The sequence below is a fragment of the Cydia splendana genome, chromosome Z, assembly GCF_910591565.1.
Source record: "Cydia splendana chromosome Z, ilCydSple1.2, whole genome shotgun sequence".
Classification (NCBI taxonomy): Eukaryota; Metazoa; Arthropoda; class Insecta; order Lepidoptera; family Tortricidae; genus Cydia; species Cydia splendana.
This window is the reverse complement of record NC_085987.1, coordinates 9,021,171-9,048,784: the sequence shown is the minus strand read 5'-3', so window position 1 is coordinate 9,048,784 and position 27,614 is coordinate 9,021,171. Positions and strand designations below refer to the sequence as shown.

General features: G+C 38.9%; 2 protein-coding genes across 2 annotated transcripts in view; both read left to right on the top strand.

The window, feature by feature from the left end:
• Positions 1-1,564: 1,564 nt before the first annotated feature.
• Positions 1,565-7,966, top strand: LOC134805194 (NEDD8-conjugating enzyme Ubc12). Its single transcript, XM_063778504.1, has 4 exons — positions 1,565-1,839; positions 2,018-2,151; positions 4,352-4,519; positions 5,893-7,966. The coding sequence occupies exons 1-4, from the start codon at positions 1,731-1,733 to the stop codon at positions 6,031-6,033; spliced, it is 552 nt and encodes a 183-aa protein (XP_063634574.1). The 5' UTR covers positions 1,565-1,730; the 3' UTR covers positions 6,034-7,966.
• A 4,190-nt stretch (positions 7,967-12,156) lies between these two features.
• Positions 12,157-27,614, top strand: part of LOC134804220 (uncharacterized) — a 71,785-nt gene continuing 56,327 nt past the window's right edge. The window contains exon 1 of the mRNA XM_063777186.1: positions 12,157-12,994. Coding sequence (XP_063633256.1) covers positions 12,925-12,994 — 70 coding nt within the window. The 5' untranslated portion in view covers positions 12,157-12,924. The remainder of the gene's footprint in view (positions 12,995-27,614) is intronic.

Genomic DNA, 27,614 nt, shown 5'->3' with positions numbered 1-27,614 from the left:
GCAACAAGTGGAAGGAGTTAGTCCACAAAATAATTCGTGGAGGCCACGACCCTCAGCAATGAGGAATACGACACAAGGAGGGAGGAGCGGTACTTACTCTGAAGACTCTGTAAGTCTGTAGTAGTCTGTACCTACATGGATTACAGCAATGCACATAGAAAATGTGCTAAATGTGGAGCAACGGCTGTTGAAGATACATATTTGAGTGAAATTCACAGCTTTAGTGGGTTCAGAAGGAACCGAGTCATAACGCATCTGGAAAGCGTATTAATTAACCGTGAAGAAATGTATGAATACTTGGAAATCCCGTAAAATGCCGTGTGTAAAGTTTAGTGTATCTGTGTGTGTAAAATGTAAAGGCCCCAGTACACAATGGGCCATCGCCGGCCACTCCAAGGGACGCATTTATGCGTTAGAGGGAGCAAGTGATATTGCTATCTCATTCTACCGCATGGCTGCGTCCCTTGGAGTGGCCGGCGATGGCCCATTGTGTACTGGGGCCTTAATAGGTAGGCATGCCTAAAGTTATTTTATTTGTATTATACTGAAAACTTTGTGAATGCGCTTTATTAATGTCTATTTTTTTATTAAGTTGTCCGGTTTAATTTTCAGTGTATATTTCTATATGTAAAACATTTTTTAATAAATAATACAATGTTATAAACATAAATATACCTTTTATTTAAATCAATTGATAATACCACAAACAAGGGGTAATATTTGCATCTTTCATATATTTCGTGATATGAAGATAACAAATATGTTTATCAACAGAATTACTACCTACCAATATCCGTTACCCGCCAGGCTAAACCGATTGTCAACTTTAGTTCCATTGGTACACAACGAGGGCGCCACTAGTATAAACGTATAAACGGAAGGGGACATTTTTTGTATGGAGTTACCGTTCTTCTCCTAGTGAGTATTATATTCTTTGATGAGTACTTGTCAGATAATTACATTTATAGTCGGTATGTCAGTATGTCACCATGGTATTTGAAAATTTATATCAACAATATATTATGTACTTAAATTTGAAAAAAAAAATCCTAGTAATTTATTCTAAAGACATGTTACGTCTCAAGCAGGTATCGGTTCCCTAGGCCGATAACCCCAGTCATTACAATCGTCGTAATCAATATCGTAATATTATTATTTTGTGTACAAGTTTAAGCGGTGACTACCGCGAAACGAGACAATCAAAATTTCGTCTTTCGTTATCTGCCTGTCTTCGCTCTAATAGGATGAGTGATAGAGAGGCAGATAACGAAATTTCTAATTTTCGTGTTTCGCGGTAGGCCCTCTGTTTGTGCTAGTGGTGCCCTCTCCGCAGAGTTTGCGTAATATTCCGTTTAGCTTGTTTAGGAATATCATGGAGAATATATAAACTTTGATATAATCACTACGTTTGTTCTGTCCCACAATTTTGTATGTTTAGCAAAATGTTTAGTCTGCCGTGAGTCTGCCAAACACAACTTGTCAGTCAGTAAGAACGGAATCTATCTGATTCTATCTGTGGTTAAAATTGTCTGAGCGACTGTCTCGTCAACTCGTTTGTGATTGGTCTATATTATACTTTTTAACATCGTTAGCTAGTTACCAATCAAATCTACAGAAAAATATAATTATTTATTATTTTACTAATCGCGAGAAAGTTGTGTCCTGTGTACAAAAATACTTTGTGAAATAAATCGCGTTGTATTTTCTATTATATCGATTAGAATAGGACAATGATTAAACTTTTTTCATTGAAACAGCAAAAGAAAGATGAAGAGGGTACAGCGAGAGCTGGTGGTTCACAAAAGAAAGCGTCGGCAGCTCAGCTGCGGATTACAAAAGGTAAGAGACCATAAAATAAGACGTATGAACTTGAAAGTAATCACTGTATTCTATACCTATTGCTGAAAATTAGAGTCGCGCTGAGCTATAACCTACGTCAGCATCACCTAATCATGTCGCATAGTCATTTTTACTTGAAACAACCCTTTCAATTTCAATACACTTAATTTCTTTACAGATTTGAATGAGCTGAATTTGCCCAAGACCTGCAGTACAGAGTTTCCAGATCAAGATGATTTACTCAATTTTAAACTGATAATATGCCCTGATGAGGGTTTCTATCGAGGAGGCAGATTTGTATTTAGTTTTAAGGTAAGTCTCCTGTCAAAAATTCTACCACAGATTTTTACAAAAGGGTATTACTATTATACTCTTATGAATTCATTACTGATTACATCCTAAACCTTATTAGAATTACTCTTTCTGTAACAAAATATTGAAAAAAAAATCTTGGAAGATGTTGCATTGCTTTTATGACATTCAGAATTAACAAAAAGAGCAATTTAAGTAGACAATTAGAAGGAAAGAATGACTAACTAGGGTTAATCATATGTAATAAATAAACCCCATTGTCAATGTTGCAATTCATTGAAAATGAGTGCTTGCAAAATTGTCTACTGTTATAGTTCGTTTTTTTAGCATTAGAAAGAACTTGCAAGAAGGTAAGCGATTTTGACAAGTCTTTTAATTGAAAAACACTTTTTAAAAATCAAAATTTAATACTTATGAAAGCAGAAGAATATAAATTATTGTATTAGTTTCATAATTGTTACATATTTGCCGTAACTTATTTTGAAAATGTGTTTTTCAATTAAAAGACACATCAGGATTGTTTACCTTATTTCTAATGCTACAAAAAAACGAACTATAGTGTCCAACTTTGCCCAAGTGAAATATTAATGTAATAATTTTACCAAGAAGTAGACAAAAAAGGCAAGTCCTAGAAGACTACTGGAACAAAGATTTGCTCAACATCATATTCATCCCAGATTGATAGCCAAACCCAGTAATGAATATGAAACTACTTCATTAGATGTAATGTAATTAGCAAACAAGCACAAACAATAGATTTACTAGTTACAAGAATGGGGACACTTATAAACCTCATCACCACATTAATAACAAAGCCAAAAAGACTTCTATATGCCGAGGAGCATGGAATGCAAATAGATTAGCTCCTAGGTATAAAAAATGAACTTGAAGTCATCCTTAAGAGCATCAAAATTGATTATGTTAATGTCTGAAACACACCTTAACTACAGAGAAACCTTTCTAATTCAGAATTATGATGACTACTGCACTAAACATCCCGATGGCAGCTACCATGGTGGGTCAGCCATGGTGAAAAAGACACAAATCAAACATTACATATATCTAAGACATATATGTACCATCAGCTCTGAGAGGATTACCTACAAGCCACAACAATTACAATAGAAGACAAAAATTGACCTAATAATGTTAGTACTGTTTACTGTCCGACGAGACACAGAATATCTCATGAAATGTTTAAAAAATATTTTCTAACCCTCGGAGACAAATACATTTGTGGAGGGGACTGGAACAGTAAACAGATTGAGGATCATGGCTAGTTACTTTTTTTGTATTTCATATTTGTCAACGGGCAAACCAACATATTGGCTAACTGACCGAAACAAAATTCCTAACTGGATATACTTTTTATTATTTATAGTAATGATTATGATGATATTGATGATGCAACATTTTATATAACTAATTTCTCTGCGAAGACTCAAGGCAATCCTAAAGAAAGAAGCTATCATACCCAACCATCCAATATTGGACTTTGAGAGCAGCATTCAACAGTAGAACAAGTACACCATGTGGTGAACAAGATAAAACAATCTTTAGAATAAAAGAATACTGTGCCACTGTATATCCAACAAGCATTTGATAAGGTCTGGTCTGGCATGATGGACTGTTGCATAAACTGAAAATGTTATTACCAAACTCATTTTACATGGTATTAAGATCATGATTGAACAGACAAGACAGAAAATACATCAATGCCTCTTCCCCCGCAAGTCCCGCAAGGCTTGGACCTGTTCTTTACTCTAATTTACAGCTGACCTACCATGTAGTGAAGAAGTAGTAATGGCAACATATGCTCACGATACGGCCTGTCTTGCACGGCCGTGTGTATTGGGGAAGTAGGTATATATATATATTGTTTACATAACAATATATATATATACCTACTTCCCCTTTTGGTTAAATGACAACTAAAAATTGGGGACAGGGATTACCCACATTATATTACAAATTACGAATACATACAGGACATTACAAATGGTATTTATTACTTAGTAGTTTCAGATTCAAAAGTAGCAAACAGATCAGGCGCTTTCATATATATTTATGTATATTTTTATTGTGGAGTAGGTCTACTCCTCTACTCCTTTGTGCCCAGTTGGCACCAGCAAATCTGAGACATCTAAGTTCTAACGTTTCCATCTATTCTGTACTAATTTATATATGCCATTCCTTACAGGTAGGACCAAACTATCCTCACGAACCTCCCAAGGTGAAATGTGAGACGGCCGTATACCATCCTAACATAGACCTTGAAGGAAATGTCTGCCTCAACATACTAAGGGAAGACTGGAAACCAGTGCTGACAGTCAACTCCATAGTGTATGGGCTGCAATACTTATTCCTGGTAAGTAAAGCTTGTTTTAATACCCCCTTATTCATAAAACGGTACGGGCCTGATTTAGTTAAATTATGTTTTATCCCTTTCTTACAAATACAGTGTCAAAATGACAGATAAAGACAAAGGATTCATAGCTAATTTAGGCCTGTAACGCGTTTATGAACAACGGCAATAGTCTTTATAGTCAAACCAATTTGTCAGTAGAGTGAAATGGTGTGGGAGGTCGACTATTTGGGCCGCATTCTTTTAACCTTTTGAACGCCACAGACGGCAATTGACTTCAACGCAAAATCGTGACAACGACGCCAAAGACGGCATTTGACATCGATCGTTTATTGATGAAAATCTACTGAAAAACACCCCACTTTTAGGTTGGCATTATTTATTCACAAAACTAAATTTTACCCCCGTGGCGTCAGTGGCACGGCAAATGGATGCGCCGTTTGGCGTTCAAAAGGTTAAATTTGTATCCACATCCCACAATATAAAGAATACAGAAACCAAAGAAATACAAAGAAATTGTTGAGAGCTTACGAGTAACGCGTGACGCATGAATAAAGAACATACTCGTATCATATGTTCATAAGTTCATAACTGAATTATAGTATGTTCATAAGTTCATAACTGAATTCGTAAACTTTCCTAAATATTCAGGCTTTTCCTCGAGTCCTTCTAGGTAACCATTCCTGTCACTAAATCCATCCTCCGCCCCACCGCCCTTAACCCTCTTATACCTGATTTATTTATTTTCAAATTTGATTCAGGCAACAAGACCCATATTACATATACCTTATACTCCTTATAGACTAATATACATATACATTTCATTTCATAAACTAAAAAAACTAAACACTATTTTGCCAACAGTACGGCGTCGAAACACGACACCCTTCAACTTCACGTGAACCCCCGAACCATTACCCCCCACAACTCTTACCCTCAGACCCCTCCACACCCAACCCCTCCATTTTCAACCCTTGACCTCTCAACTCTTAACCCCGACCCCTCTTATTGACAGTTAACAGTGTGGACGATTTGCATATGTGTTGCCTAGCTCAAACAGGCGCCAAGTAGTGTTTAAAGTACATTCTTAAACCATCAATTGTATGTATTTCCTTGTTTGCCTACAAATCTACATCATTAGCATTTTACCTTGGGCATGCAAAAAAGAAATCCTTCTAATTAAATATGTTAGTGATTATAATTAAATATGGCATCGCAATTATTTCTAACAAGCAACAATACACGCTACAAGAGCTACGGCACATCGCAGCTAGAGTGGAATAATTAGCTAGAGACTTCCTAAATTGTATGGATTTTTTTATAATAATGACTTTTATTTTCCCGTACTGTGCTTCTAACCAGTTGGTATTTCCCAGGAACCGAATCCAGAGGACCCACTGAACAAGGAGGCAGCCGACGAGTTGCAGAGCAACAGGCGATTGTTCGAGCAGCACGTGCAGCGCGCCATGCGCGGCGGCTACGTCGGCTCCTCCTACTTCGAGCGCTGCCTCAAGTGACCCACGAACCAGCTGTGAATACCCTCAACAAAGCATTTTTTATTTCTTTAGATAATTACATCACGCTATATTATCACATAGGTCAGTGTTTTAGCTAAACCGGTCTTATGAATGCAAATAAACTTGACATGTATAATTTGAAATACTCGTGGCGCTGTAGCTGCATGCTTTTTACGCTTTTTAATTTGATTTCAGTGTTTATATACGGATGATAAAATTAAATTATTAGTTAAACAATAGATTGCTAGCACAAAAAGTTGATTCTCGCTCCTGTTAACCATTTCGCACCACAGACTAGATATTATGTACCTGACTAGCATGACCGCGTTTGTCCTTTGGCAAGCAATCTTCTCTAACTGACAAGTATGAACCGAAGTGCAAGAGGGATAAATGTCTTATGTCGGCCATAAACTCGATCATGCTACCCAAGTACCCACGCTACGTATCATGCTATTAAGATTTTGTGGAATCGTTTTAATGGAACAGATAGGTCTACACAGAACACATGCAACATTTTGTGGTGTTTGAATTGTGGATTGTAAATCGTTACCAGACAAAATCTTATTGGCATCCACCTCTGAGCTCAGTTGTCTGTGGTTATAAAAAGACGGACAATGTTTGCCGCGAATCGAGGCGTACGCAATTCATTGTTTTAGCCAATACATATGGATTTATCTGGTAAAGTTTGGGCACCAAACGACGAGCGCCATTTTTTTTTGCGTTTTAGAGATGAATTGAGTGCCTGCCTCAGTGTACATAGGTAACTAAATATTACATTCTAGTTTTCTTTTATAATTCTTTTGGAACGAAGCACCTTGGTGCACTCGCCTCTGCAGTGTTTTATAATTAACTCTAAATAAGAAAACTGTCCTTTTGTTTCTAAATTATGATAGATATATTAGTATAAAATGTCAGGGTTCAACTGCTACTTCGCTATTATGCGTAGCTTTTGAGAAAAGTAGCAGCAGTTTGCTTGATTGGGTTCTGTAAAATACTCTGTAAATTACTACATGATTCATTATAAACAATTTTTTCGGTTAGACGTGTACAGGTTGATTCATTAAATCTGGCGGGAGAAAAATAGAGACAATTACTGATGTAACAGTATGTATACGATGTCAAAATTCTAACCCGTATTTACGGATACGCGTGAGTAGCGTGGCGAATTACAAGGTTTAGTACGAGGACGGAGGCACTTTTTTCTGCGTTTATACACTCATGTTCTCTATTCGCCACGCCACTTGCACGAGTGTGCAAATAAATACGGAGTTATGCACTTAATGTACCAGTTATCACAATCACTGTGTATTTTTAGGAATCGATCTTTAGATTTTGCTTGTTCATCGATTTATCAAAGTATACAACTTTGAAGTAGTGATTTAAATTATGTATATGTGTGTCTGTCAATTCAGTACACATTAAAACTGAAGGTTTGTCCATTTTCAGACGTCCAAGAGATGGATACCTACATTTTTCTAGCATAGGTAGGATTTTGATAAAAGAACGTGTCCATTTAACTTAGAGGTCTGAAAATGTGTAAGACTCTTCCTATAAACCGACGTATCGTTATACCGCTTACAAGCCGGCTACATCAATGCTATTCACTTGTCTAGACCAAAAATATTATACTATTTCTCGACTATAATTATAATGTACGGTTGTAACTCTATTTGTCTCTATAGATTTGAGTTAAGTATATTTGTTTCTAGAAAACTTGACATTGCATTGTTAATATAAAGTTCAATAGAAAGTGCTGAAGGGTACACTGACGAGACGATTGCTGCTCATATGAAGTAAATGTCTTGTGAACTGCAAATCCAACTAAGAAATAGTTTACTTTGTAAGATTTTAATGTAACGTCATGAATATTTTGTATAATTTTGTAATCATAATTCACGAGAAATCACTTTTGCCAATAGGATTTATCCCAAGCTTTATGTGTTTTCTTTTTTGTTTGTAACGATAATCCTTTCAAATAACTGTTAGCTATAATACCTAACTAAATGTGAACAGCAAAAATAGAAGTACATAGTAAATGTTTCGGTCTGTTAAGTATATATATTAAGATTACTTTTGAGAATAAACTGTGAAACAAATAGTTGTATTTATTAGAGTCTGTGCGGTAAGAGAAGAGTCGTGGAATGTATGGGGCCCAATACATTCCACGACTCTTCTCTTTCCGAACAAACTCTACCAATGCATTTTCGTGTTGTTTACATTTAGTTAATTAAGTAATTGAACTCCTTGGTATATAATGTAACTTAAATGTAGGAAAATTTATAAGGAGTCGTAAATTGAGTTTTTGCACTCATTTAGGCTTAGTAGGATGGCAAACGCTAAAATAAAACAAACATATGTTTATTTATAAAGAGGGTGATTCGAATAATGCACTATGATCAAAATAAAGCAGTGTCATTCCCATCTGTGCCCGCACCTATCACTTGAGGACAAAATGGGAATACCAAGATTTAGTTCCATCCAAGATGGGAAGGCGACTATTCCCAATTTGTCCCCGGCGGCGGGCATAGATGGGAAGGCATCAATCCCATTTGTCCTAGGCAGGCACATATTATAATGAGAAGGAATCGTTCCCGTCTATGCCCGCTATACATAACTAATGCGGGGACAGATGGGAAAACATCAATAAAGTACTAGAAAATAATTAAAAAAACGTAGACTGCGTTTATTTTATGAAACAATTTCTATTTAATAAATCGGAAAGAACTAGAAACATCTTTATATGAGTGAATTGCAAAAAAATTGTACGTAATTAAGCGCAGTTAAGAAGCTGTGTAGTCTTAACTTAATTGATTCATTTGTGTTACGATAATTAACTATGTAAATTGTATTGTATTGTACTTAATTCGTACACATATAAGTCTATAGCATACGCTATAGTATTTTATACAATCGTGATATAATAGAGAGTTTTTCAGTCGAGTACCGTGTTTAGACAACGAAGCTTGCTGAGTTGTCTAAGTAAGGTCACAGATTATATAATAGTTCTTACGAACAGATATTTATCTCTCAAAGAAAACGCAAATACCTACCGTTTTAATACCTACACAAAAATACAATGAAGTGACCTTCACCGCGCCGCTCCCCGCACCGCGCGCACCAGCACAACGCTAGGGTTGCTGACGCTTAGAAATGATAAATAAATACCTACTTAAATAGCAGATGAATTTAAAGGAAAGCTAAATCTTAATTTATACCTAATATTCCGTTTATGCGTTAATGTTTGCGAAATACTCATTTTTAAAGGTCATATGTCCCTGCAGTAACCGCAGTGTTTACGCCGTTTTATAAACCGCGCAATGATCCCAGCAAGTATTAGTTTTAAAACTTCGTGTAATTTAAAACCAGACAAAGATTAATGTTACACAATAAAGAAAAATCATAGAGAACCTTCGAGCAACAACGGCTTCCGACACATCGGAAGGGAGGGGCCCAAGCGATATCTCACCGTACAAATCTTTCTGCCATTTTTCGCGGGGGGAAAGGTGCACACAGTCGCACTTCTCACACACTTCCATACAAAATCCAATCTGTAATGACGACACAAATACATAGAAAATGACACACGTCAAAGACAAATCTTGCAAACCTCGATCTCTTTTTGTGTAGGACGAGTGACAAGTGTCACAACACGCACACTAACACATTTTCGTTGAAGTATGTTATTGTATTCTGAGAGATGAGAAGTCGGATTTGTCGCTCGACCGATCCGCAATTTGTACTGAGCGAGCAAAATCGATAAATCCAACAATTACATGAGACTAAAATATAATAATTGTGTTTGAATGTAATTAAACGTATGATATGTAAAAAAAAAATATTACATGTGAAATGTAACACTTTCTTTTTGTAAATTTGATGTCCCCGACCTTTTTATAACAAAAAACCGAGCAAACAGGCATTTTTGTGCAGCAGTGTTCACGCGCGCGTCTGGACTCGGTCTAGTGAAAAATCCAAGTGCAACTAGTTTTATTACCCGCGCTAGATTAGATTGACGCGCTAATCTTGTACCTCGGCAGAGGGGAAATAGTGCGAATGCCGCCTCCCTTCCGTGTTGCTCGAAGTAGAGAACCCATGAATACAGATAATTAATTATAAGTTAACCAGAGCATAAAAGAGTAGGTACTGTCCGATGTAAAGTTAAGTTACTGTCGTTAAAATAAACATTTACCAAAATAAATTAAAAATTTGCTACCTATTTCAAATATTCATATACATTTGTCGTAATAAACATTACATGTTTAACTAAAGAAATTCAATAGTAACCACGTAGCTTGTAACTATCGTAAAAATTGACAGCGCGGCGCGCGGTGACGTGTGTGTTGTGAGCGCGTGTGGGCAACCAACTAACTGGCTTGCTTTTCTACCGTGAACGGTAGCAGATTCGTAGGTATAAATCCGAGCTCGCGTGGATAGTTCCATAGAGGCCTGGTAAGGTACGAGATTGAAAAGCTTGATTATATCACTATTGTATACAATACTTTTTCTACGCGTCAACAAAAATAATACTTTTCTCAAAAATGGACGGCAAAGTCGACTTTGCCGTTTAAAAAATAGGTCGCGAAGCGCGTAGTTTATGGTCAGTCAAAAATTAAAAAGTTAAAAACATTGCAGTCTCGATTTTGGGACTGCAATGTTGCATACAAATTCCATTATTTGTCGAGTTCCAAACTTTTTAAAACTTGAAATGGCCATATCAAATTAAGGCACAGGCCCATTAAACAGCCAAACAGATGATTAGTACCGCGACTATTTAGCTGTCTCAAATAGGTTGATGTATTTTCGGCAGAAAAATACACTTCTATTTTTTTATTAAAAAAATAAAAAGGCGGCAAAGCTAATTTTTTCAATTGTTTCTACTTTTTTCTGTGAAAATATATACGTAAGAACGTTGCTTTTGTAAAATATTTCTATGATATTTATATTTCTTGCACCATTTTTGAGAAAAGCACTATATATGACTCGGCTGGAAGGCTACTTGCTGGCTTCGGATTCAATTAAACGGACTCCCAAGGTCGTCCGTTTAAAACGAATCCTCAGCCTGCAAGTAGCTACTTCCGAGCCTCGACAATAATGTACTATTAAACTAGTAGAATCATACAAACAAACGAAACCAAAAGCTAAGATACGCGTGCAGCCGCGATACCTTCATACTGGTACGCGCCCCGGCGGGTTGGTCAACGACACCTTCTCGTAACGCATGGGGCCCTGGTACTTGCTCCGCGCTAAATTCAATTTTTAGACAGTTGTTTTCTCGATTTCGGCCACCGTAGCCTATGGAGACTAACAAGCAACGCTAAGTGATTTTCGTAGTCTATGGATGTTGCTATATTGAGGGTGTCACATGCGCGTTTCTGACTTATGAAGGAATTGTTTCTACTATACAACCTAAAATAAATAATTATTTTGAGCTATGGTTTTGTTTCGTCGTCTTGATCGCGGCGAGCTGTGATTGGTCAATTTCATTATAGTTGACTAAACTGTACTTATCGAAATTAATATTATAGTTGAGTTGGGAGCCCATACATTAAAAATACCCAATTGCAGTTTGGTATAAGAAATCTTAATTCAAGAATTACAGTCGGCGAGTAGAATAACACACTTTCATGCATCTAACTTAAATAGAAATGGCTTAACTGTCGTAACTCGTAACACAATGGAATCAATTAACTTTACACTAATTACAGGTGCTTCACTATGTACAATTTTTTTGCTCATAGTTATGTAGTTATTTAGTAGAGAGGTAACTTGACCGTTACATGGGTGAGGTACCATCGCCCACACTGTTAACTGTACATCGGTGGACCTTATGCCTTTTGTAATAAGGCCCACCGATGTACCTACAGTTAGGAGTGTTGCTGTTTGTACATGTTTGTTTCATATAATTATAAACTCCATAGTGGCTAATCGTTGACAGTTTGAAAAAAGGAGCTGATATGTCTTGTGAGTCAACCACCTTTTTTAACCTAGAAACAACTATATTAGTAACAAATTGTATGTAGTTTCGCCGGCGCGAACATGGGGGAAGCATAATGAAAAAAAAATAACAAAAATAGTATAAGGGGGACAGACGTAGCGAGCGACGCGAAGTGAGCCTCTATTCATAGGCCTTGAAGCGAGCTACAGGCGAGTGACAGTCTCCTTCCGCCTGGCAGTCCGCGCGGCGTGAGTCAGCCCGAGCCCGAGCCTCGCACCGCTCACCACCGTCAGTGTCACTCCCGCCGTTGGCCGCACCGCGCACTCGTGCTCGCGCTCGCTCACTACACGCTCTCTCCACACTGCGGCGTGTTCAAAGCATAGGTGTTTCGGTTACACCACTCGATTGCGAAAGTCTGCGCGATGATATACAAGTGAGAGCCGACATCGGACGCCAGGGTAACGCTCATCGCGCACGGTGAGCCAGTTTATTGGACGAGAGACATTCGAAACGCGCCAGCTGTGAGGGACGGGGGGCGCAACGGCGTCGGTTGCACACGCGGGAGCGACGTTTCCTAACACACTTACTTTGCTGTGAGAGAGCTACGAAAACCAATTTTTAATGTGTCAAGTCAGTATAGCATATTGCTGCTACGTCAGATCGCAGAACGCTTCGAGCAGGAACTACAAGGTTATGCAAATGAGTTCTGAACGCTTCTATACTAGGGGTAACCAAAAGACCATTCATAACTTCAATAAACTTTAACGTACCAGTTACCGTACGGTAGTCTAAGTGCTTATCTATCGTTTCTCTATTATCGTTCGGTGTCGCGATCGCTAATTGCTAATTACTGTGGGAGTCGAGTGATAAGAAGCGGGCGCGTTATCAGCGGGCGAGGGCGACGGAGCGCGCAGCACTCGCGGCACAGCAGGGCAGCAGCAGCACTCCCAGCAGCGATGGCAGCCGTGCAGGAGGAGACGCTGCTCGCGCGCTGCGAGATCCCCATCATCGACCTGGCGCACATAGGTGAGCCTTCTTACTTTCGCTTGGTCATTGTCACCGCCGCCGACCGAGCGCATTCACTGTTAAACACGGTCAGCGTCGAACCAGACCGCTACCTAAATCTGACTACAAATATAACGGTCTATCCCAATTCTTTACTTACCTACACAAACGACAAAGCGATGGCGAAACGTTTGTTACCTGCACGCGCATCCTTATTATTATATTAAAAAAGCTGGCGGACCAGATCTCGCGCAACATTGCGTGCTTAGCGAAGCGACAGCTGTGCCCCGAGACTCCCTACCTGCTACGATTTGATTAACGTCCAACACAAATTGCCCTCGCGTTCATCCCGCATCCCGCTCGAGTTCAAAGACCGCACACCAGTTATTTAGAAGTCGGTCTAAGAGTTCAACTCGGTTCATGCACCTAGTTCATAAATCATCCCGAACACCGCCGACCCATATACACGCTGCATCTTTCGGTAAACTGAACGTAAATAATGAGGTCACTGGAAATAGTAAACAAAGACTGAAATTACTGAAAGGATGAGTAAGAGATAGGGGCATGTTCACGGCGCCACTATAGGCAACGACCGCTATGAGTCAACAACAAACATCCTTATAAGAATTTAAACAAAGCGGGTTTTATGAAATAATGGATAATGTATGTTACTTCTTTACAAATATTATTATATAAAAACAATCAACTCTATCTTATTACATATTATGATCATACTAAAATATGGCGTATAATATAAATTGTTCTATATTTAGAATTGAAAACAACTATACCTATTTTCGAGAATCGAGATTGTAATTCAATAGGTACCCATAAATTAAAGACTCAATAAAATATGAAATGGAGCTTGAGTTGTTGATCGGGTGGTTCTGGCTACATAAGTCGGAAGCCGTAGCTTCTAACAGGGAGCAGACACAAAAAAAGCAAGCCTTGCAACTGGGGGCAACGGCCGGCGGTCCCGCGCTCCCTCCCACATGCCACTGCGTTTCCCGATTCGCACTCGTCCTCATTCTACATGGTATTCTAGGTACAAGTATCTTTACTCTGATCTCCTTCTCTTGCTGCTACCTAATTAATCTCATTTTACACAATAGGTATAACTATGAATTACGGTACTTACCTACTGTAACCTACGTAAGGTGTTCAAAGACAAAAATGTAAATACAGTGAAACCTGGTTAATTGGCACCTGGATAAATGGAAAACCTCAATAATTGCAACCAAAAGTCCGGTCCCGGTCCCGTGAGACCAAAAGGCCTCTATAATTGAAATTTTGGAACCTATATAATTGCAATTTAGATTTTAGGGCTTATCGTAATTTTGCCTCTGTAATTGACCACATCGCAACTAAGACCTCTATAATTGACACTATGTTAAAAATATCCGTTATTTTTGCTCTTCTTTTTACCTCTGTATTATTGAAACGCGTCTTACTTATTACTTCTGTAATTGAAATAATGTAGTTGTAGACAGCAGAAACAATATTTTAATAGCAATGATCATTTTATTTATATGTATCTTCATCCAGAAATCAATTTATTTATTGGTTATCTATCACAGCCTGTAGTAGGTGAAATAGTTTTGATTAAATCAAAAACAAAGTATGCTTTTTCCATTCTAATAAAACTTTCTTCTACGATTCAAGGGAATTTTTTAAACCCAAATGATTAATAAGAAAATAAAGTAGTAATTAATGTAGTGTATAAGTACAAGTATAGACAGAAGCTATAATTATATAGGCCAAAAACCCAGAACGTAATCGTGTAAATCTACTTTCAATGGTTATTTGCACCTCCATAAAAGAAATTTGTCAGAACGCAACCTCTATAATTGACACAACGATGTTTTGAACCTCGTTAATTGACACGACCTGCTTAAATGAAAAACCTGGTTAATTGAAAAAAAATGGCCGGTCCCTTGAGATTGCAATTATCCAGGTTCCACTGTAAGTACATAGTGGACTGAGTCGACTATGTAATTGCAAACCTACCGTAAGACCATTTCAAATATACAAATGAAAAGTTATTATTTAGTATTTTATTTATAACGTAAATATGACATAGTTCTAAGGTGTTCTCTTAAAGGAAATCCTTCAAGGGGCCTGCCCTAGAAATCCTAGAATGAAGTAAGGTTTCAGGACTTTCAGGTAACAGAAAAAAAACCTTTAGTAGATGCGCGATTATAAAACATAAAGGACACCTTTATGGACAAGACAAACGGACGTACCTAATCTAAATCTCTCTATAACCTGAGCCTTATATTGATTGATTCATATTATGTAACAAACAAAACGAACATCACTACGGAATATTTAAATAAACAAGAAAGTAGGTATTTTATCGCAAATTCCGATCCACTGAAGCGATTAGTGCTAATCGGCTTGATATCAGACACTATATTTTTACCTATACCTATCCATATTATAAAATAAGCTAACTTAAGTTTAAAGAGAAATAAAGGAATAATCATCCATATATTGTCATTCCTGAGTTCCATTCCAATTTTCATATTACGTAGAACATGTTATATTATATCAACCAACAACACAAAAGTTGTCGTTTGACAAGTCAGTGACCATAAAACATAGCACGGTATAGCGCCATCTGGTTCAGCTGTCAAACACACCTACCTCACCATTAAAGAGGTGTCTTGGGGCACGATTTTTCCTTCTTATTATAGGTACTTTTTACACCTTTTTACCTTCCGTAATCATAATCAATACTAGCGAGCCACCACGGCTTCGCACGAGTTAACAAATACACCTAAACCTTCCTCAAGAATCGCTCTATTGATAGATGAAAGCCGCATGAAAATCCGTTCAGTAGTTTTTGAGTTTATCGCGAACATACTTACAAACGCACAAACAGACAGACGCGGCGGGGGACTCTGTTTTCTAAGGTGTAGTGATATACTTTGTGCTTAAAAGTAGGTAATAAATACGTTCTTACTGATCGTGTCTCCGGAATACTTATAACAGTCTGCCAAACGAGCACTGACCCACATTTTGTACGAATTCATTCATCAGTTTCATCATTCAGTCTCGCCCACGTCAGCTTGTAACAGCTAGGTTATTTAAAACTGTAAAAATGTCATAGGTATACGTGTTACGAAAAGATCACTAATTTTTATTTAGGCACCTACCTACTCTAATTCTTATACCTACACATCACTTTTCATTCGAAACTAATAATATTGATATTATAGATTAAGATCGAGTTTTTATTAAATAAGGGCTATCAAAACTAAACATAATATATTTTAAATACCATTTAAATGACATCCCCACGCACGCCTCCCATAAGGTCGGGACCCCATGGTCCCGAGATATGGAAAGACATGAAAATGATAGGCGTAATTACTTCATAAACAGGCAAAGGGATCCGATGACAGTTCACAAAGTAATATCGTAATGTTATTACCACTACGTTATTACGTATTAAGTGGGCGATTTACCCTGTACACATTAGCATTGGGTTCTATTATTTTGTAAGAAATTGTTAAAAATATTATAGTACCTAGCTATGTTTTTTCGCTATATAGTAACTATGTATTTGTCTAATATTGGCGTCATATCCACAAAAAATACGTATCTCCTACAGTTTAATAGTTTTCCATACTGACCCAATCCATGGCCTCGCCTACATCATCTGGCATGAACATTATTTAGAGCCCGACTTTGCCTAAGCGACAACGGTGCTGCATAGATTAGCCTCCTACTTCAGTCGACCTACATCATAGATCAAGTTAATAAATACCTACGCCGAAGCGAAAGCGGCGGTTGGACAGTCCTTGGTGATTCAGGGCTTGAACAGGATCGGATGATACTATTAGGTCAAGGAAACCTATTGATTCTATACAAACTTTCGTTTCGCTGTAGGTACATAAGCGAGATGCAGTGCGAATGATATCCTCGTTGATTATGGTTGCAAAGTTTTTAATATGATAACGTCTTCCTAACGAGGGCCTATCGCGCTGCTTCGTGAGGTACTTAGTTTATTTGCCTGTATCGTTCGAATATGCCAGAGGGATAGAGAGGCAAATAACGAAATTGAGATTTCTGCCTAAATTCCTATATTCAATACCTTCCATATGAAATGTGAGCTTCCAGAGTTGCATGCAATACCTTTTATATTTGTAAAACGTAACCTATCAAAATATAATTAAAATATTACAGACCCTGGATAGTTGAAATCTCAAAGGACCGGCAATTTTGTGTCTATTAACCAGGTTTCCCGTTTATCCAGTACCCGTACCATGAGTCACTGACATTATCAAAACAGACATATACGCTAACATCTACGTAATTTAAGTACCTTCTATCTTCGAGCAACACCGGCTTCCGATACATCGGAAGGGAGGGGCCCAAGCGATATCTTACCGTACAAATCTTTCTGCAATTTTTTGCGGGGGGAAAGGTACACAATGAAAGGTATACAAAATCCAATCTGTAATGACGACACAAATACATAGAAAATGACACACGTCAAAGACAAATCTTGCAAACCTCGATCTCTTTTTGTGTACGGACGAGTCACAAGTGTCACAACAGGCACACTAACACATTTTCGTCGAAGTATTTTATATTGTATTCTGAGAGATGAGAAGTCGGATTTGTCGCTCGACCGATCCGCAATGTGTACTGGGCGAGCAAAATCGATAAATCCAACAATTACATGACACTAAAATATAATAATTGTGTTTAAATGTAATTAAACGTATGGGGTCATCCATTAATTACGGTACACGAATTTCTAGGTTTTTTACCCCCCCCCCCTAATTGTCACACTTGGTCACATTTGGCAAACCCCTCCCCCCTGGTGTGACGTCACATTTCTTCAACGAAATCGGCAAATATTTTATCAAAATATTTTTGACAAAAGAAATATTTAGTAATTTTATAACCCAAAACTGATTAACACATTCAACACCAAGAACCCGACTGTCGGGTACACTGTTCGTAGCGACTACGCGCTACATACGACGAAACCGTGGCTACGCGCTACGAGCGTAACCCGTAGCACTTAGTGGTATTGAATGTGTTAAGAAATAAAATTAAACGAATAAAAACGATGATCGTTTCAAAAACTTGTTATTTAAATGAAAATTAGCGTATAAAATAATTTAAACACATTTTCGGTTACTGATGAAGTTAAAGTGACGTCACAAAGTTTATGACTCCCCCCTCCCTCTTGTCACAACATGTCACATTTTCTTGACCCCTCCCTCCCCCTAAACGTGTGATGTAATTAATGGATGACCCCGATGATATGTAAAAAAAATATTACATGTGAAATGTAACACCTTCTTTTTATAAATTTGATGTCCCCGACCTCTTTTTACGACAAAAAACCGAGCAATGAGGCATTTTTTCTGCTGCTGTGTTCACCCACGCGTCTGGCCTGGGTCTAGTGAAAAATCCGAGCGCAACTAGTTTTATTACCCGCGCTAGATCAGTTGATCTTGTACCTAGGCAGAGGGGAAATAGTGCGAATGCCTCCTCCCTTCCGTGTTGCTCGAAGCCTTCTATACATCTGGCTCGCACTAATAGCTAGTACGAGCGAGATGCATAGGAAGTAAGTTTGTTCTCGATAGCGTTTATGTCAGTGGTTCGATAAGTTATCTGCAACGGGATAGCTCTCGCTACGTATCGACACCTAGGAGGCGATAACGAATCCATTTCGCTTGTCAAAAGTGTCACTTGGCTAGACAATGTATGGCAGATATCGAATTCCGGTAACGAATGTTTTGCGTTTCGTTACAAGTGTTACAACATTGCAACTTGGCTAACATTTTTGTATTCGTTAATATTTTTCGACAGACTCATCTACGGTACCTGTCATTCCCATAGATTTTTTATCGATTCGTTAGCGATATCTTTTTTCGAAATGCGTTTCGGCTAGGCCCCCAGGTCTCAATTAACCAAGCTTCACTATTAAGCAAATATTATCTAAATTATCTTCAAATAATATTATTCGTGTTATCATTTTGAATGACGTTAGTCGCCTACTGTATTATTGATTGCGCGTAAATATATCACAATTTCTTTTTCTGAATTTCAATAATATTATGGACAAAGTTGTATTCATGACTGTCGGAGTCCCGGCATTCTGGATCTTCATTCTTCATGAAATTCTAAGTAGAGATGCCACGAATATTCGGCAACTATTCGGCCTATTCGGCCACTTTGCCGAATATTCGGTATTCGGCCGAATGTTACCTACTATTCGGCCGAATACCGAATATCTATTGCACCTACTTAAAAAGAAAAATTACACAAAAAATAACCAAAAACTAGGTATAATAATAATTAAAATGTATTCTTGGAAAGTAGTTAAATACGAAGACACCTTTTTGAACATTTGTTGATTACAGAATATTTTATTTTTAACATGGATCTGATTTGTTTGACTCTAACTACATTCATTAATTCTGTTCAACATAAAAATATATCTTAGCAAACGTTGTGCTTAGTTGGCGAACAGTTTTCATAGTAATTGTGACTCAAAATATTCGCATGTCAGGCCGAATAGTCAGTATTCGGCCGAGCGAGGGGCCGATATTCGGTATTCGACCAAATTCACTATTCGGGGCATCTCTAATTCTAAGTGACTCTGGGTGTTTCTTAACCTCGCAATTCGCAAGGCCCAGGTGGCAAAGACGACTATATAGTTCTATACTTTATATTTAGGTACACGTACATACCTACGGCTTTAGCCGATGCATGCCACCAGTGAATCGTCGATCATATGATTCATATGTAATCAAAATAATCTATATTCAGATCATATGTCTAGTGAATCGTACAAAGCATTAAAAAAACAATATGAAATTAATTGAAAAAGTCGATATGTGTCTGTCTCTTGTCAATCAATCGTTAATGGTACAATCTTTGAAAAAAAACAGTAGGTATAAAAACGAATAAAAAAAGTTTAACAAAACGAAAAATATCCTTTTTTTACGACAGTGGTCCTAATAAAAGTAATAAACTAAGTAAATTATTTACACGGGACAGGATTGTTATGGGTTGTTGGCTGACCATATATGTGGTCGCTAAACTCTTCAGTAAAGAGCCAAGTGTCCATGTTAGTGGAATTCAAATTGACAGACCTATCGTATGGTATTCGTATGCCATTGTCCTCGCCTAAAACGCTGTAGCTACATCCTAATGACGTTCGTCGTCCATTGTGCGACGCAGGGTTTCGCCATCTGTGTACACCAAACAACAAGACAAGGGGAATAATAAAATTATGCAAATACCTACGTAGACTGAATATGACGACCGGTCTGGCCTAGTGGGTAGTGACTAGGGAATGCAATCTCGCACCAAGATTGGCGATTCGAGATCTCGCACGAAAAATCTGAATCGAGATAGGGTGTTTCGAGATCTCGACTGTCACACTTTCGAGATCGAGATTAATCTCGACGAGATCGAGATTTGACAAAGTAATTAAAAATGTGTTATTTTGAGCAAAAATCTCTAAGAATTCCGTATATACTACTTATTTAGAGTACGTCATGTTTTATTTTGAAGATAAAAACAAAAAAATATACAACATTTAATAAAAAAACTACTTTTATTAAAAAAGAAAACAAATATGTTTGTAGCCCTAATTTGCAAGTAATTATGAAAAAGTGGTAATAATTATTTTTAATTTTACAATATTGTAAGCAGAGGCAGTAACATGTTGATATCTTTGACAAGCACTTAGCAACTTACAAAAAAATGTAGGGTAAGCGAGCAAAAATAATTAATAATTGTGACTGGGTACGTTAAGTTCGTCCGATTTTTCCGCACAGAGCGCGCCACAGTCCTTTTATCACCAGTTAAAGCTGGCCGCACACAATAGCACTGCTTGAACAACATGAACATAAGGTCAAAAAGATTACTCAAAACAAAGTTATTCACACGGATGACTCCTTTAATCTCGTTCGAGATCTCGAAAATATTAATTAGCAGGAGATCTAAGGTCCCGTTTTCTAAGGGGACCTTGCATTTTGGAGACAAAGCAAACCGCTTGGAACAGGTGTTCCTGGGGGTGACCTGAGCTGATTAAGCCCGGTTGCCAAGAGGTTCCCCCCAGTAGGTGGGCAGGGGAGGGGGGGTAAAAGTGCCTCCGGCGTGCCTCACTCTAAGCTTTATATCTGCATACATCTCGCAACTATATCAAGTTTGGTGTCATTTTCGTATAATTCGAGGATGAAGAATTCATTTCTGTGACTAAATTTTCACTCACCCATACAAAAAATTCGAAAAATTCAAAATTAAAAAAAAATCTTTAGATTTTTTTTTTCGAAAATCCTCTACAAAATGTATACTATGAGGATTTGCTCTAGAAAAAAAATACCTGTGAATAGCCCAGTTCTCCTACTATACAGAATAGTAAACTTGTCAAACATTTTTTTTCATAACTCTGTTAAAAAAAATGTTTTGTGTCGCGCGGCGTACTTGCATTGTAAAAGTGGTATGCAACGTTTAGGATTTTTAAGTATGTTTAGATGATTTCTGATAAGTTGTTATTCTTCTGGTGGTAGATTACATTAATAAATTACTTCTGGACGTGATATATATACAAATATAAATTAAATATATAAATAAAGATGTTGGGAAAACTTTCGCTAATAGAGTTAAGTATTATAAATGTGATAAAATTAACATAGGAGATGTTTGACAAAAAATGCGGGTTAAAATAAGATATTATATTGTTCGTAATTGCCATTACATGCCCATGGGACTGTGCATTTTAGGTTTTTTTTAACGTAGTTGCACCTCCCTGCGCATTTTGTTTTGCAGCGGCAACGAATAAGCTCTAAACAAGCAGCAGCTGCCGCAGGTAGGCTTGTCCATATGGGCTCCCAATAACCTTGTTGTTTGGACCAGCCCCAGTCAGCAGGGCATGGTGGCTGTTGCTGAGGGGCTATAATCTATCCCCAAACATAGACCAAATCGCGCAGTGCGCCAAAAACCGCCGTGTCGCTGAAATAATTTTCAACCAGGTTGACAAGGTGCAGAAAACCCTAGAGGCAAAGCAAACCGCTCTATGTGCGTTCCCTGATGTTGAAGGTGCTTTCGACAATACGCCCACAGAGACCATACTCAATGGTATGAAATCAAAGGGAGTAGACGAAACCACCAGATGGGTACAAAGCATGCTCTCAAACAGAGTAGCCACTCTGACCACCAATACTATATATAGAGCATGAATTTTATACCACTAAAGGGTGCCTACAAGGAGGCGTTTTATCCCCACTATTATGGACCCTAGCAGTGGACCAACTTCTTGCAATCATGTCAGGCCAAGACTTTGATACACAAGGATATGCCGACGACCTTGTAGTCATCGTCAAAGGCCCTTGCCTCAACACAATATCCAACCTAATGCAAGGAGCTCTAAACACAATATTCAAATGGTGTAGAGAAAATGACTTATCCATTAATCCGAGCAAGACTGTAATAGCCATTTAACCATTCACAAGGAAACGGAAGCTCGATAAACTCACAAAACCAAGACTTAATGGACAAATAATACCGTTCTCGGCAGAGGTCAAGTATCTAGGGGTCACCTTTGACCAAAAGTTAACTTGGAACCCTCACCTGAGAAACATTATACAAAAAGTGAAAATGGCCATGTGGTCATGCTGTCGAATGGCAGGAGCAAGATGGGGCTTAAGATCCAAATTGCTATGTGGTTATACACAGCGGTAGTGAGGCCAATTGTCACCTACGCCTCCGCAGTCTGGTGTAACAAAACCAGCCAAAAGACAGCAATAGACACTCTAAACAGCCTGCAACGCACGGCTTGTTTAACAGTAACAGGCGCCTACTCCTCGACACCGGGAGCGGCCCTAGATGCACTGCTGGACATCATACCACTCCACTTGCAGGTGCAAAAGGAGGCCAAGCAGTGCGTCTACAGAATATGCACGCTAAACAGGCCAAAATGCCGCTCTCAGGCATTAACCAATCTAAAGGCCTGGGTTTTAGCGAATAGAGCCCTTAGCATGCCCACTGATGACGCTCACACCGAATGTCGTCTCACCAAACTGTACACAGTAGAAAAACCTCCTAGAGACAAATGGATCAACAACCAAATGTACGTCGAAGAGGGAAGCCACATCTGGTATACAGATGCTTCCAAGAAAGGCAATGATGTAGGATGTGGGATCTATGGTGAGAGATCTAAGCTCAGAGCTAGGGTCAGCATGGGCACATTGGCCTCAATCTTCCAGGCAGAAGTCTTCGCCGTCAACAAATGTGCGGAGATCAACCTGGATAGAAACCTAAGACACCAGCTTATCTACATCAACTCAGACAGCCAGGCTGCTCCGCTGGCACTAGAATCCCTTGAGTCAAACTCAAAACTAGTCCAGAACTGTAAAACAAACATAAATGCACTGGTTTACTCCAACAAAGTTACACTTAGATGGGTACCAGGGCACTCCGACATTAACGGAAACGAAGAAGCGGACGAACTTGCTAGAAAGGGCGCTGACACACCCCTGGTCGGCCCAGAACCCTTCTGTGGAAGCACAAAACGAGATGCATATTCTCTGCTCAGCAACTTAGAAGAAACGAGAGTAATCGATTGGTGGAAGTTCGTTAAAGGACAAGAACACTCGAAAGCTCTGATCAAAGGGTTCAACAGCAAAACTGCTAAGGCGCTTTTAAGACTCAAAAGGCACAAAACCTGCGCGGTGACCAGAATACTGACTGGACACTGCAAGTTGAACAAACATATATGTTTCAAATTGGCAAGAAACAAGATGCGACATGCAGGTTCTGTCAGGAGTCAGAGGAGACTGCAATGCACATTCTCTGTTCTTGTGGACTACTAATGTCAAAACATTACGGCCCAAAGAATCTGGAACTTTCTGGATGCAACGGGCATTAGTAATGAACTTAAAGGGCCATCACAATAAATCAATGCTGGTCAATGCGACACACAAAGGCCCACAACACCACAATAATAATAATAATGTCCCGCGGGGGCAGCTTGTGGCGAGCTGATGGTGAGTGACGACACCGCGGACCCCTATTCCAGAGGGCCCTGTCATCTGGCCCTCGCCTCTGTGCTTGCCTTGATTGGCCGGCCAGAATGGAGTCGCAAGAGCGGGACCTATGTTCCAGGTTGGAAGTGTAAAATGTCATAACGCCGGCGGCCTGCTGAACGGATTACCGGGATCTGGCTACCGCAGACTCACCTCTCGACAACCTCACAGCCACTCCAAAGTGTTGCCCTGTTGTCGCACTGTGCGTGCGGCCATTGCGGGGCCCACTCAATGAGTTGGCGAGTCACCACCTGTCATTTACAATTTTGAGACTGATTGTCACGGCAGGTGTCCGCTAGTCTCTCCCATAGCCCATTATCCAGTCCATCCAACTTTCAAATCTATAGCCCATGACCTTAGTTCCCATCGCAGCACAAAAGTGCTGCACTGTAATAATCTTTGCACCTGGCGGGGACCATCTCCGGATGTATTACATTGTGCGTTCGGGGATAGTATCCACCGCATGTATCCCTTGCTTTTTTATTAACGTGCCTTAAAGGGCCTCTGCGCTGTTGGCTTCGTCCCCACGTACGCCTCCCAAAGGTCCGGGACCCCATGGTCCCGTGATATGGAAAAGACATGCAAATAATAATGTTAATTTTATCACATTTATAATACTTAACTCTATTAGCGAAAGTTTTCCCAACATCTTTATTTATATATTTAATTTATATTTGTATATATATCACTTACAGAAGTAATTTATTAATGTAATCTACAACCAGAAGAATAACAACTTATCAGAAATCATGTAAACATACTTAAAAATCCTAAACGCTGTATACCGCTCTTACAATGCAGGTACGCCGCGCGACACAAAACATTTTTTTTTAACAGAGTTATGAAAAAAAATGTTTGACAAGTTTACTATTCTGTATAGTAGGAGAACTGGGCTATTCACAGGTATTTTTTTTCTAGAGCAAATCCTCATAGTTAAAATTTTTTAGAGGATTTTCGAAAAAAAAAATCTAAAGATTTTTTTTGAATTTTGAATTTTTCGAATTTTTTGTATGGGTGAGTGAAAATTTAGTCACAGAACTGAATTCTTCATCCTCGAATTACACGAAAAAGACACCAAACTTGATATAGTTGCGAGATGTATGCAGATATAAAGCTTAGAGTGAGGCGCGCCGGAGGCACTTTTACCCCCCCTCCCCTGCCCACCTGCCGGGGGGAACCTCTTGGCAACCGGGCTTAATCAGCTCAGATCACCCCTAGGAACACCTGTTCCAAGCGGTTTGCTTTGTCTCCAAAATGCAAGGTGGTGGACCTTAGATCTCCTGCTAAATCGTGATCTCGACCGAGATTGCTAAAATCGAGATTTCCTGTCAACGAGATTGAATCTCGAAAATTCGTGCGAGATCTCGCGAGATCTCGAAATTGCGAGATCGAGGTTGCATTCCCTAGTAGTGACCCTGCCTATGAAGCCGATGGTCCCGGGTTCGAATCCTGGTAAGGGCATTTATTTGTATGATGATACAGATATTTGTTCCCGAGTCATCGTTGTTTTCTATGTATTTAAGTATTTATATATTATATATATCGTTGTCTGAGTACCCACAACACAAGCCTTCTTGAGCTTACCGTGGGGCTTAGTCAATTTGTGTAATAAATGTCGTATAATATTTATTTATTTATTATTTATTTATTTACTGACCCTGGAACCCGTCTCGCCTCTGTCGGACAATAATATAATGATTTTGAACCAGTATGTTCCTTTTGGGATGTCTAATCCCAAGACAAAGACAGAGACAGTGACAATCAAAGAGATACCTACACACACACGCTACACACACGCACATACACGCTAGCTATGTATATTCTCCTAAGGGCTATGGCCCTATCTACTACTAATTATTTAGATGCAATATATTAGTGCAACAGTGACAGTTGCGTTTCGTTCGCTACGGAGCGTAAACGATTGGCATGTTGGCTACGCACCCTGCTCCTTTCGCGTTAGGGTTTATTTGTTACCATTGACGTATATCTCAGGACTGGCCTTACGAGCAATAATAATGGGACATGAATGGGGCCAGTACAGCGGTGTGACACCGCTACAACGCGATTTGTTGATCAGTTCGCATCACGCGCGCGATTGGTCGCAACTACTTGCGTTAGACTGCACGATTGGCTCGAATTCGTGAGTGACACCGCTGAACTAGTACCCGTTTTAGTGCCCGTAAGGTCCGTCCTGAGATATACGTCAATGTTTGTTACCAATTACAGGTACACCTACTTAGTGGCATTTCACAGGTGCAAATAGTGTAGAAAACAAAACGGATTGTTTTGAACGAAAGCAAAGGTTCACGTGCACGACTCCGATTGTTCAACGCCATCGTAGATTTATTGGTTCACGGCTCGGCACGTGCACAACGTACTTACCTATGTAGAAGCAATCAGTGGACCTTGTTCTTATCGGCTTGGATGCAGTTTCATTACAATGCATACTTAAGTTTAGAACTTTTTTTTTCCATGCAGACCGATTTTCGTGGTTCAATGTTAGGTTACGAGTATCTGCCCGATTCTAACTTTAAGATACGTCAATTAATAGATCTAGTAACGATATGGATTAGATGTGTCAGTGTCAAAAGTGACGTATTTGTTTGAAGAAACGTCACATTTGACACTAACATATCGTTTCTAATCGGGCCGTATGTAGCTATCCCGAAGACAACACTTCCCCGTCAAGTATCTATGAAAAACTTGCTGCTAATACCTACAAGAAATAAACTGGGATCGGAAAATTGGACGAAATAAAACAAGTTTCTTACTCTGGCTCTACTTAATAGAGATGTACCTGTGCTTCACTGATTTTTTTCTTTTTGTCTTAAGAACATGACATAAAATTACCTACCCACTTAAATTGTTAACCGTGCAAGTAAACTCATGGTTGTCTTTATTTGTCCGCTGTCCGTTAATCTAATGACCATACATACGCATGTTTTACCTAGGCGCTAAACGCAGCGGTATTAAGCGCATTGTTATTTTTCCCACATTCCGTTGATCGCATCAATCGCATGCATACAATGCTGCGTTTATCGCATAAAACAACCGTGCGCTTGAACATTTCTTTCAGTTCACTTCTTGACACTTTTCGTAATTCCGACCACTTTACAATGAGCTTGAACTAGATTTCACTTAGCATCCTTGTCGCGTCACCTCGACATTTTTAACTAACTTACGAGTACAAAGCCGGTCTACAAATATCCTATACAAAAATTAACAAACTTTCACCGTGCTTTCCTACAAGTCTTACAGCTAACAGCATGCGTTTTTCTACACAAATATCGCGACGCAATTTTCTAAGTTCACTACTACTTATTAGAGATGCAACGGATAGTTGTTTGGCCGGATACCGGATATTCGGCCTGACCATTGGCCGAATATCCGGTATCCGGCCGCCGAATATTCGGCCAGCGGAACTATACCTACATTTCGGTTTTTCAGGTGCGCATTCTGCAGGTTTGACCAGCGGGCTTAGCAAGGTTATATCATATTGCGCGTGGAATCTACTGTCGTCTTTTAACGATAGTCGTATTTTTATCGTTTTGCTGAACATGGTTACGGGCTACGATAAG

Bases quoted from the DNA above. Each gene is read 5' to 3' on its own strand.
- LOC134805194 (XM_063778504.1), top strand. From the start codon at position 1,731: ATGATTAAACTTTTTTCATTGAAACAGCAAAAGAAAGATGAAGAGGGT. The intron at 2,152-4,351 runs GTAAGTCTCCTG...CATTCCTTACAG, and splicing joins GATTTGTATTTAGTTTTAAG to GTAGGACCAAACTATCCTCA. The intron at 4,520-5,892 runs GTAAGTAAAGCT...GGTATTTCCCAG, and splicing joins GGCTGCAATACTTATTCCTG to GAACCGAATCCAGAGGACCC.